This window comes from Cherax quadricarinatus, chromosome 2, assembly GCF_038502225.1.
Source record: "Cherax quadricarinatus isolate ZL_2023a chromosome 2, ASM3850222v1, whole genome shotgun sequence".
Lineage (NCBI taxonomy): Eukaryota > Metazoa > Arthropoda > Malacostraca > Decapoda > Parastacidae > Cherax > Cherax quadricarinatus.
In genome coordinates, this window is record NC_091293.1 from 55,692,976 (window position 1) to 55,706,462 (window position 13,487).

At 39.9% G+C, this 13,487-nt stretch overlaps 1 protein-coding gene across 1 annotated transcript in view; it reads left to right on the forward strand.

Annotated features, from left to right (window-relative positions):
* Positions 1–13,487, forward strand: part of LOC128684105 (multifunctional procollagen lysine hydroxylase and glycosyltransferase LH3) — an 86,889-nt gene that overhangs the window by 42,212 nt on the left and 31,190 nt on the right. The window contains exon 10 of the mRNA XM_070088333.1: positions 3,796–4,129. Within this exon, the coding sequence (XP_069944434.1) occupies positions 3,796–4,129 (334 nt within the window). The remainder of the gene's footprint in view (positions 1–3,795; positions 4,130–13,487) is intronic.

The following is a 13,487-nucleotide window of genomic DNA, read 5'->3' on the forward strand; positions in this document are numbered from 1 at the left end:
TGTGGTGATTTCTGCATCCAGTGTGAGTTTCTCCACGTGTATGTGGGAGAGGAGGAAGTGCCCATTCCTCACCTTGCCCATGCTCACCCTACTCACGCTCACCCGTCTACCATACACTCACCACTGCCCACTCCCTCTGCTGCGTTTTCTGCTGTTTTTCGTGTGATTCATTGCCAGAGCTGTGTATCCGAGTGCCCAAGGCCACTCAAAGCTACGTGGATCAGCATGCCACATAGATCATGATGCCATGTGGATCCCGACGCCACGTTGGGTGTGGGCGATGTCACGTGGATCTATGAGCCACGTGAGTTACCGAGCCAGATGTCCCAGGCCTCATGCTGTGGTCTGCTGCCCGCATCACATTGACATTGCCGACGATGCTGCCCGACTTTATGACGTCACGATGTCTGCCTGACGTCACCTCGAGACGTCTGCTGACATCACAATGCTGCTGACGTCACCTTGCAACATCACATGATGTCAAATCGAGTGTTTCTAGTAATTATTTCAGTATTGTCGAGAAATTTGAGAGAAGATATATGTTGTGCGTTAATTCCTCTCAGTCAGTGTTCTCACATGTTAGCGTACCGCATGTACCGCGGGTGTGTGTAAAGTTTCTGTGTGTTCACTGAGGTCTGAGCCAGACCTGAGTAGCACCACTGTGCTAAGTCACCCGATGTGACCAGTGCGTTTGACAGTTGTTATCAGTCAGCTCTGAGCCCCAAGCCCTTGTACAGAAAGCTTTTATGCTCGTCGCTCATAGATGTTCTGCAGAATCGTACCTGTTACGATTCCCATCGAGATTTGTTTCACTTCACCTCCAGACCTTCAGAGTGTAGTTATATGTAGAGAAACAAGTCTGGGGATGCTTAGACTAACCTCTGCTATAACTCCAACTGCCGAGAGAATGACACTCGTCAAGCCGCAGTTAGCCCTGTCGGCAGGTGCTGTGTCAGCCTCGTGTCACAAGCTTCAGTGAGCTCCTGCACAAAAAAGATGTCACTTTGACTGCTAGCTCGCTCACTGCAGTCTGGTATATGATGTTACGACTTCCAGATGTTTCGCCCAGACGTCTCTGCCACGACTCGCTCCACAACTCGCTCCACGTTCGCCGGCAGTGACAGCCCAGCTACAGTACCAGTCGAGAAGTGTCCTCCTGAGTCGCTTGCCAGAAGTCCTGCCCAGTTGCCGAGTTTTGTCGAAGCCTCACTCGAGGGCACCAGCATGTCGTGCCCCAGGTTGAGTGAAAACCTGCAGCGACTCCTACAATGACTGCTTCACCGTTCCAGAGGAGACCGTACCCTGTTACATCACAGCTCAGCCGCAGCGATGTCTCCCGTGTTGCAGTATCTGTCCAGACGCAGGAAGGCGTGCAGTGATGCCCTTCGACGCTCACTGCATAGACCACGATGTTTAGCACACCCCACATGTGTTTTTCTTCCCTCCCTGCAGGAACTTTTTTTTTCATGTCCATATGTATATATAAATGTTTTTTTATTTTGTGTTCTGTGCCCTGTGCCTATGAGAGAGAGACCAAGTTTTTTACCACCAGTATTGTCGCGTCGGGACGACGTGAGGTAGGTGGCTGAGCGTATGTAGACAGCCTGTACTGTCTGCACAGACAGCCCATGCTGTCTGCCAGTTTAGTTCATATTTCGCGACACTAAGGTGCTGCCCTCTGTAGCCAGGCCTCTCGGTGGGCACGCCAGCCTGCCTGCCTACCCTTGCTGCTGCCTCACTCACACAGCAGCCTAGCAGGAAGACACAAGGCCTACTCCTAGCTCTCTCTCGTGGGCATGGCCCTCCCGGGCCATGGGCACAACACACAAGCCTGTGTACCCACAATGACTTTACAAATAAAGTAAGAAGCCTCCGAAGATATATAATTTACATCCCGATTTTCAGCTCTACCAATTAAACCCGTTATAATACCTTGGAGTCCAGCTTGCACTAGACTTTGATCCAAGGCAGCCAGCTTTCAGGGAGAAGGCTTACAGCTTTTCATCTCATCCCCTGCATGCATCAGCCTTACTAGAGATATTAACAATGCAAGGAATTCGCAAGAGCAGGCGAAATATACACAAACACTGATCTCTGGCTGAAGGAGACTTGAACCTACGAACCTTGGAACAAGGTACGCAGTGCTTTACCAATCTACCTACACTGGACAATACCTTGGAGTCCAGCTTGCGCTAGACTTTGATCCAAGGCAGCCAGCTTTCAGGGAGAAGGCTTACAGCTTTTCATCTCATCCCCTGCATGCATCAGCCTTACTAGAGATATTAACAATGCAAGGAATTCGCAAGAGCAGACGAAATATACAGAAACACTGATCTCTGGCTGAAGGAGACTCGAACCTACGAACCTTCAGCCAGAGATCAGTGTTTGTGTATATTTCGCCTGCTCTTGCAAATTCCTTGCATTGTTAATGTCTCTAGTAAGGCTGATGCATGCAGGGCATGAGATGAAAAGCTGTAAGCCTTCTCCCTGAAAGCTGGCTGCCTTGGATCAAAGTCTAGCGCAAGCTGGACTCCAAGATATTGTCCAGTGTGGGTAGATTGGTAAAGCACTGCGTACCTTGTTCCAAGGTTCATAGGTTCGAGTCTCCTTCAGCCAGAGATCAGTGTTTGTGTATATTTCGCCTGCTCTTGCGAATTCCTTGCATTGTTAATATCTCTAGTAAGGCTGATGCATGCAGGGGATGAGATGAAAAGCTGTAAGCCTTCTCCCTGAAAGCTGGCTGCCTTGGATGCAAGGCATGCAAGGTAGCCACACAATGTTATGTATAAAATTTTAAGAATAAAGGAATACAGTGTGTTAGAACAAAATTCTAAATATAACGAATAAGTGAGGAGACAGTTCAAAATTAAGTATTTTTATATCTGATAGGAAAAGGGAGTCGAGTATAATCTCTCATGCTTTTTGCAAGAGGTTATACCATCAGTGCTCAACAATACACAGTTTGTGCAGAAGCAGCAGAACACGAGATCAAGGTTAGAGAGAACATTCAAACTTCTTAGTGAAGATGAAGACTCTTTAAATTATTAACCCTTTAATAACATAACCTAAGAAAGTTAAGCAATGTTACTTATTTCCGTTGGGGATCTCTGCTCTCTACCCTGTTTTGAGACCCACATTAGTCGAATGGCTACTAGGAGTGTATCTACTCCTAGCTGAACACCGGCAGCAGGTGTAGGGAGACTTGACTCACGTCTCGTTTCACCATCTTTCAGACCCAGAGTTACTTTCATTATGAGTGAAACTACCACTGAGCTGCCAGACACATTGTTCTAGGAATATGTGTAAGAAGTATTAAATCATATTGCATAAAAACACTTGATGGGTCAACTACGACACTGGGAATTCACATGACGGAAGGGGGCGGTAGAAGCCTCGGTCAAAATTGTGTCTGACAGGTCAAGACGGCATACGAGTCGTTACTGTGATAAGTATCATTGGCCGTCGCCATGGCTAGGTTTCTTTATCCTAACCTTCTGGGCTGTGTTTAGAAACCTTACATTAGCTCATCACTTCGAGAGAGGGGGGGGGGGATAATCCTGTTTGATCCGAAAAATAAATATAGCTCCAGTTACTTGAATCAAGAGCCTTTCACCAACAGCATCTACTGCGAGAATAAGTATGGCTCCATGGCATTGATCTTCTATCCAGCGCCATATATAACATCTCAATTTGTTGTCAAGCTACATTATTTCTGTATATTGCATAAGGGAAAGTTTTCAAGACTTGTAGGCAAAGTATCGTTGACAGCTTTTATCACACTTTCCTCTCTACCAGAGGCTTCTGGCATGCTTCTTGCATCCGATGGGTGTACGCAGTCCGTCGCGACGTGCTGGAGCGTCTCGTCTCACCTTACACCTACGACTCTCCCAAGACTCACTCGCAACCAGACCCTGACCTGGCCTTCTGCAGCGCCCTGAGGGAGGCTGGTGTGCCCATGGTGGTGACGACGGTTGTGCCCAACACCGGAGCTGTGATCAATAGTACCAACCATAACGTTAACACTCCCGATCTTCTTACATACGTGTCCAATCCTCTGTTGTGGAACCTGATGTATGTGAATCCTTCCTGGACTGACATCATGAAGGGAAATTTTTCCAAGATTACGAGGGTAAGTCACTATCATTTGTCAGTTGTGTGCAGTGCTTTGTAGTGAAAGGACGTAGCTTCTCTAGATTAATAAACCACTGTACGGGTGGGGATCGAACGCATGGCAAGTGAGTCGTGAAACTCCAGGCCAGTGCGTAAGTAATGATTCTCTAGATTTAAAATATATGTATATTAGATTATGCAAAAAAAAACACTGTGAAAGAATAGAGAAATTCCAAGCGCTTTCGTGACTACTCACATTATCAAGGAACAATCATTGTTACTTGATAATGTGAGTAGTAACGAAAGCGCTTGGAATTTCTCTATTCTTTCACAGTGGTTGTTTTGCATATTCTGAAATCACATGTTTACTGTGATCTTATTGTATATTAGATTATATCATAGAAAACAAAATGTTTTCCCACATTAGGGAACCATGGCAAGTCAGTGTCGTTGACTATAATGGTTCCTCCTCCTCTTGGCTTAATATTTTTCATTTTATGGTGCACCGTAACTTGGTGGCAAAAGCTCTCCCTTCACACGGTAAGGGTCCGGGTTCGATTCCCGGCGAAGGGGTGGAAACATTGGACGTGTTTCCTTACACCGGTTGTTTATGTTCACCCATCAGTAAAATGGGTACCTGGGTGTTAGTCGACTGGTGTGGGTCGCATCCTGGGACAAAACTGACCTAATTTAACCAAAATGCTCTGCATAACAAGGGGCTTTCTACATAGTAGTATGTCATTAATGTCAGCTAGAACTGTATATCTTGTACATGTACTTGTAGTAAATAAAGATATTATTATTATTATTATTATTATTATTATTATTATTATTATATTATTATTATTATTATTATTATTTATATTATTATTATTATTATTATTATATTATTATTATTATTATTATATTATTATTATTATTATTATTATTATTATTATTATTATTATTATTATTATTATTATATTATTATTATTATATTATTATTATTATTATTATTATTATTATTATTATTATTATTATTATTATTATTATTATTATTATATTATTATTATTATTATTATATTATTATTATTATTATTATTATTATTATTATTATTATTATTATTATTATTATTATTATTATTATTATATTATTATTATTATTATTATTATTATTATTATTATTATTATTATTATTATTATATTATTATTATTATTATTATTATATTATTGTTATTATTATTATTATTATTATTATTATTATTATTATTATTATTATTATTATTATTATTATTATATTATTATTATTATTATTATTATTATTATTATTATATTATTATTATTATTATTATATTATTATTATGATAGTGGATATTCCTCCTGGGAGGTTTTGTTCTTTGTTGTCACATTCTCTGGCTGTTCAGTTTTAGGATACATTATCGTCCAAGGATTCATCTTGATGGTCGTCAGAAACATCACATATATTTCTTGCTGTTTGGACACATGACTACCATTAATTTTAAAAAGTACTATCCTGTTAATGGTACGTAAATATATCACTCCTTATAATAAATATCACACGACTCCTGGTTTCCAATAGATGGAAACGGAATGAAGGTTCTACCGTGCATTAGATGGAAATATGTTAATACTGTTGTATCTTCTATTTGATCACCAATACACACAATGGAATTCTTGTTGACTATTTTCTAACTCTGTGATCGATATTCATAATTATTCTGTTTCAGTCCTTTAGCTAAAACCAGCCTTCGTACATTTCTTCCCTTTATTCTATCATCTGGGATAGAAAAAACAAATCTTAATATGACATATCTGGAGTTTTGATCAAGATAATAGGACTGGAATAATCCCTCCCATCACTCCCTCAACTGGTAGTGACGGGAGGGATACATGCAAGGTCAACCTTCCATCCTCCGGCAAAAAAAAAAAAAAATATGCTTCCTTACACTCTGGCGTATTAGAGGGATCAAAATGAAAACGGAACTGTCTTGCAGTCCTCCGTGTATTACGTTCACTTGACCACCTCATTCAGTTGTATAAACTAGCGATTCATGGAAATTAAGAGTGGATGTTCTACATGTTCATTAATGGATACATTTTAAACTCTTCATCCGAACAGATATTTAGCATAAGGAAATTTCTCTTTTACTCTCAAGATACATATACATCTTGAGATTAGCATTTTCTTGTTCTCGCTACTCAGAATTTGAGTGGATAAAGAAAATATATCTATTTTATGAAGATATTTCAATACTAAACAAGTAACATTAATCAGTTTGCTCAAGGTAGAGAATTAAGCTTTAATGAGAACTAATTGTAGATTCTCAGCTTTGATTAAATAATTTCTTTCAACATTCACTAATGGGTTTGGAGTAATGTTTTCCTTGTGCTCTGACGAACATTTTCTATCCGTCAGTCAGGACCATTGAACCACACTTCGTTTCATACCAGTCTCTTCATTTTAATGCCCCTAGATAATATATTAGTGGGTTTCTCAGCTCCAGGGATGTGTAGATATGATATCTGAGATGTGAAAATTCCCAAGGCAGTTGCCGGATATATATTTAGTATGTAAAGTCATGTATATTTTATCCAGCGTCTGCCTCAGAATCTTTAGGGATAGAAACACAGTAGCTATCTTCCTTAGGATAAATTACAGATGTATCCCTTTAAATGGACCCTATTTTAGAGATGTGGAAATTCCAGTGACATCTGTATTTGGTATTTAAAGTAATTTATATCATATTGTAGACTGACCGAATTTTTTATAATTGTCTTGTTACATTCGTTAGGTTACTACCACAATATCAGTGCTTGTGGGGTGGCTATCTTCTAATACTTATCACCCTTTATATACAAAAAACTGTCACAAGTGCTATCACCAATCATTGCAACACTCATTAACAAATCCATAGAATCCTCCACCTTCCCTACAGTACTCAAAATAGCAAGGGTCACCCCGATCCACAAAGGAGGAGACCAAACAGAGTTGAATAACTATAGGCCAATATCCAACTTACATCCTCTCTCAAAAATCTTCGAAAAATTAATTCATAAACGAATCTACTCCTACCTTATCTCCCAAAACATACTCAACCCCTGCCAATTTGGATTCAGGCCTAATAAAAATACTAATGATGCTATTATACACATGCTAGAACATATATACACTGCAATAGAGAAAAAAGAAGTCCCACTGGGGATCTTCATTGACTTACGTAAAGCTTTTGATACAGTTGACCATGACTTGCTCCACGTAAAATTGTCGCACTATGGTATAAGAGGGCACTCCCTCAACTACCTCAAGTCATACCTCAGCAACAGAAGCCAATATGTGTACGCAAATGGGGCAAACTCTTCTGCGCAACCAATTACAGTTGGTGTCCCACAGGGAAGTGTCTTTGGCCCTCTTCTCTTTCTCCTATACATAAATGACCTTCCAAATGCTTCGCAATTACTCAAACCCACACTATTTGCATATGACACTACATACGTCTTCTCTCACCCGAGCCCAGTCACGCTAGCCAATACTGTAAATACCGAATTACAGAAAATATCTACCTGGATGAGGACTAACAAACTTACACTAAACATTGACAAAACCTACTTCATTCAGTTTGGTAACAGAGCTACAGATGTCCCTCTTAACATAATGATAAACGGATCACCTATCACAAAGCTAACAGAGGGAAAATTTTTAGGAATCCACCTTGATAATAGACTCAAATTTCATACACATATACAACAAATTTCTAAGAAAATTCCCAAGACTGTAGGCATACTATCGAAGATACGGTGCTATGTTCCACAGTCAGCCCTCCTGGCCCTATATCACTCTCTTATTTACCCCTATCTCACCTATGGAATTTGTGCATGGGGCTCAACAACAATTAACCATCTCAGACCACTAATTACCCAACAAAAGGCTGCAGTTAGAATGATAACAAATTCTCACTACAGGCAGCACACTCCACCAATATTCAATACACTAAACCTACTCACCATACAAAACATCCATACTTATTACTGCACCTATTACTTACATAGAACACTTAACTCTGATATTAACCCTCCCCTCAAACATCTCCTTGCCAACCTCAACAGAACACATGACCATAACACAAGACACAGATCACTCTTTGATGTTCCTCGTGTCCATCTCACACTATGCAAAAACTCAATGCACATAAAAGGCCCTAAAATCTGGAATTCATTACCTGTAAATATAAAAGAAACACTACCTGTTCATAAATTCAAGTCTTTTCTCAAAGATCACTTACTCACCCAAAACCAAATAAATACTGAATAACTGAACCTTATAAATTGTATATCTTAAATGTTTCTCACAATTATATCACATAAATGTTAAACCTAAAACCCAATCTAACTTTATTATTTTTTTAAATGCACTACGTAACAGAATACTCCATACGACTGAATGTACAACAATGCATGCAACCATATGACCTGTCTTTGTAATACTCATTTGTGCTTTATAGTTCTGTTTACAATAATGTATTATCACTGATTTCATCATTGCTTAGTTAATTTTAAGCCAGCCCGTAATGCTATGCATAGTATAAGTGGCTTTGGCATGCTGCTCTTATCTGTATTTTTTTGTACCTCTGTATGTATGCTCAAATTGTTAATAAACTATCTCATAAATGTATCTCATAAATGTAAATGTATAACTATAATATTCAGTCTTCCTGGCTATGGCTATTTGTATGCCTGGGGGCACTTACTTCCTCTCTGTCTCATTCCAGCAAATACGCTTCCTCTGATCGTATTTGCTTGGACCTCCTCCTCTGTTCTGCAACATTGCAAGTTCCTGATAATATGTTGATTGCAACACGAAAGCCCTAGAGCTATCTTTCAACTCCCGTGGTTGTTTTGCATTATATATATATATATATATATATATATATATATATATATATATATATATATATATATATATATATATATATATATATATATATATATATATATATATATACATAATATGTACAGAAGGTTTAGGAGATACATTGTTGATATAAAGTTGGCATATGCAGTACATGAGATGTGAGAGATACTTGTCTAGTACATATTGTTACATGTTTGTCACTGATTATAATGCGAAAATCTCATTCAGCTCTTCAGAACTGGGGCACGTGCCCAAAATAGAGCAGGCATTACCCCTCTGCACAGCAGCGCTGAGTCGCTGGAACAGAAAACTAGCTGCCCTGGGATCCGTAGTTACCCCGATGAGTCTTTTGCCTAGCTCCTTAAGGAATTTAGATTCACTCTTTCCCCATGAGACAAGGGTCTCTGAGCCTATGGGAACAAACATATAATATTTTCTAGACTTTTGGGACTCCCTGAAGCTGGCGGCTGCCCCTCCTTCTTCCCTGGTGTATTGAAGATAGGTATCAGCCAAGGTAGATGCACATGTGTAGTCCCACACCACCTGCTTACCGTCTGTCCAGGCTTGAAGTGTGATACCATCTGGACGCTTCTGGTTGCCATCAGATCTGCATAGTTGGGGTGGCTCTCTTACTGCTGGGCATCCGGCTGTTGTGAGGCTCCTCTTGATAATGTTATTAACCTCCTCATGTCTTGCAATCTTTCCCTCGGATTTACGGCACACAAGACCATGGTACCCGAATCGGTCTGCTGCTTCACTCATAAGAACATAAGAAAGGAGGAACACTGCAGCAGGCCTGTTGGCCCATACTAGGCAGGTCCTTTACAATTCATCCCACTAATAAAACATTTGACCAACCCAATTTTCAATGCTACCCAAGAAATAAGCTCTGATGTGCAAGTCTCACTCAAATCCAACCCCTCCCACTCATGTACTTATCCAACCTAAATTTGAAACTACCCAAAGTCCTAACCCAACTAGGTAGACTGTTCCACTCATCAACTACCCTATTTCCAAACCAATACTTTCCTGTGTCCTTTCTAAATCTAAACTTATCTAATTTAAATCCATTACTGCGGGTTCTCTCTTGGAGAGATATCCTCAAGACCTTATTAATATCCCCTTTATTAATACCTATCTTCCACTTATACACTTCGATCAGGTCTCCCCTCATTCTTCGTCTAACAAGTGAATGTAACTTAAGAGTCTTCAATCTTTCTTCATAAGGAAGATTTCTAATGCTATGTATTAATTTAGTCATCCTATGCTGAATGTTTTCTAACGAATTTATGTCCATTCTGTAATATGGAGACCAGAATTGAGCTGCATAATCTAGGTGAGGCCTCACTAATGATGTATAAAGCTGCAGTATGACCTCTGGACTTCTGTTGCTTACACTTCTTGATATAAATCCCAGTAATCTATTTGCCTTATTACGTACGCTTAGGCATTGCTGTCTTGGTTTAAGGTTGCTGCTCACCATAACCCCCAAGTCCTTTTCGCAATCTGTATGGCTAAGTTCTACATCATTTAACTTATAAGTGCTAGGGCTATGGACACTCCCGAGCTTCAGAACCTTGCATTTATCTACATTGAACTGCATCTGCCACTTTTCTGACCAAGAATATAGTTTGTTTAAATCCTCCTGAAGTTCCCTAACGTCTACGTTTGAATCAGTTATCCTACCTATCTTTGTGTCATCGGCGAATTTGCTCATATCACTAGTAATTCCCTCATCAAGGTCATTGATATATATTATAAACAACAACGGGCCCAAGACTGATCCATGTGGAACGCCACTTGTTACAGATCCCCACTCGGATTTAACCCCATTTATGGACACTCTCTGCTTCCTGTCTGTGAGCCATGACTCGATCCATGAGAGCACTTTTCCCCCAATGCCATGAGCTGCCACTTTCTTTAACAGTCTTTGGTGCGGAACTCTATCAAAAGCCTTACTAAAATCTAAGTAAATAATATCAAACTCTTTATCGTGGTCAACAGCCTCAAAAGCTTTACTGAAGAAAGTTAATAAATTTGTTAGACAAGACCGGCCTCTTGTGAATCCATGCTGAGTATCATTAATCAAGCTATGCTTATCGAGATGGCTTCTTATAATCTGAGCTATAATTGACTCTAGTAATTTGCCTACAATTGAGGTCAGGCTTATTGGGCGGTAATTTGACGGTAACGACTTGTCCCCTGTTTTAAAAATAGGAATTACATTAGCCATCTTCCACATATCAGACACTACACCTGTTTGAAGAGATAAATTAAAAATATTAGTTAATGGTTCACAGAGTTCCATTTTGCATTCCTTAAGAACCCTTGGAAAAAACCTCATCAGGACCCGGCGACTTATTTTGCTTCAGTCTGTCTATCTGCTTCACAACCATTTCACTAGTGACTGTGATGTTACATAATTTATCTTCTTCTAGCCCACTATAAAAATTAATTACTGGAATATTGTTAGTGTCTTCCTGTGTAAAAACCGAGAGAAAATAATTATTTAAAATCGAGCACATTACATTCTCTTTGTCAGTAAGATGCCCATAGTTATTTTTAAGGGGACCTATCTTATCTCTAACTTTTGTTCTATAGACCTGGAAAAAACTTTTTGGGTTAGTTTTAGAATCCCTAGCAACTTTAATTTCATAGTCCCTTTTAGCTTTTCTTATCCCCTTTTTAATGTCCCTCTTAATATCAATATACTGATTCATAAGATGAATTTGTAAATGAAGTGATAAGCCTATAGAGGCACGTGCCAGAGGTCGCCAGAAACTTACCACAGAGGTCAGCTGTTTTAATAATCTTCCTGGCCTGCTAGTGTACACGCATATAATCTAGTGATACCAGTGAACAGCAGAATACAGTGTTGTAGTAGCAACTAACCAGTATTACAATGGTACTTAGTGGAGTGGAGTGACTTTCATTAGTTTCTTTTTTCTTGAAATATCAGACGTATACTATGAATCTCATATAACCTGTAGTTACCAGCGGTCGCAATATACACGACGAGAAGCAATTATTACTACAGAAAAGCGTCCTTCCTCCAAAATTTCCACAAGTCAACTATAGTGATAATACAGCATTTATTGTGGCGGAGACGAAAAAAAACTAGAAAAGCTAGATACAGCGATTGATAAACAATGGTTGAGGCTCGACCGTTCGTCACTGTAGGAGTTGCCAGCAATCACCGGTTCTTCAACGCGCAAGCTATACTTTTGTATCAATCAAATCACATCAGATCAGACTGGCTCCGAACCCTCGACTGGTCAAACCCTTGGCCGGTTTCAAACGGATTCGTTGGACAATAAAGCAGACTGTAAACGGATGGGGTTGTAGGCGCCCTTATAAACACAAACAATAAATATAAAACAAACTCCAGGAGCGTACTCCGGTAAGCTGTCCTGATATAAAAGTACAGTTAGAAATAGAAATACAGATAGCTAGAGCTTTACTTAAAGAGGTTATTAATAGAGTATTTAAGAGGTTGCTAGTAGAATTACAGTAAATCAACCATTCAAATCATTATGAAGCTGTGTGTAGTCTGCAATAAATCAAACAAACGGGCTTCCACATGGATAAATTGTCATTTTTGTGGAAATTGGTGTCACGCCCCTTGTGCAGATATCCAAGAACTAGCTACAAGCAGTATTAAAACAGGGAAGTGTTTTTGGGTATGCCCAAATGAGGAAAATCTGTGGACTAAAATCACAAGGGTATTAAAAGAGGATAACATCAAAGCTGCTTTCATAGACAACCTGGAAGCTTTCTACAACAGATGGGAACATAAAAAGTCTGGGCTGAATGGTACTACCCTTGATACTGGCCATGTAGCCAGAAACTGTAAGGCTGAAGGTGATGTCCTGGTAGTCAGTAAATGTGGGGCTGATAGTGCTGTCCTGGGAGACAGTAATGGTGAAGCTGGAGGTGCTGTCCTGGGAGACAGTAATGGTGAAGCTGGAGGTGCTGTCCTGGGAGACAGTAATGGTGAAGCTGGAGGTGCTGTCCTGGGAGACAGTAATGGTGAAGCTGGAGGTGCTGTCCTGGGAGACAGTTATGGTGAAGCTGGAGGTGCTGTCCTGGGAGACAGTAATGGTGAAGCTGGAGGTGCTGTCCTGGGAGACAGTAATGGTGAAGCTGGAGGTGCTGTCCTGGGAGACAGTAATGGTGAAGCTGGAGATTTTGTCCAGGTAGTCGGGGACTATACGCAGTAAGGAATGCATATAAATGACCTCATGGGAGACAGGAGCCGTAGTGGGGAATCAAGTGTAGTCAAAGATAAGATAAAACCAATATTGCAAACTAGAAATACCACAGGAAATAGCAAACAAAAGGACTCCACTAGCAATAGTGAGGATATGTTACCAAAAACAACTGGTGAGAGCTCCATTGTTGGTGCTAGGGAGGATAGGAATAAGACAGGGAAACATGCACCAACAGGGAATACAGTCACAGAAACTTA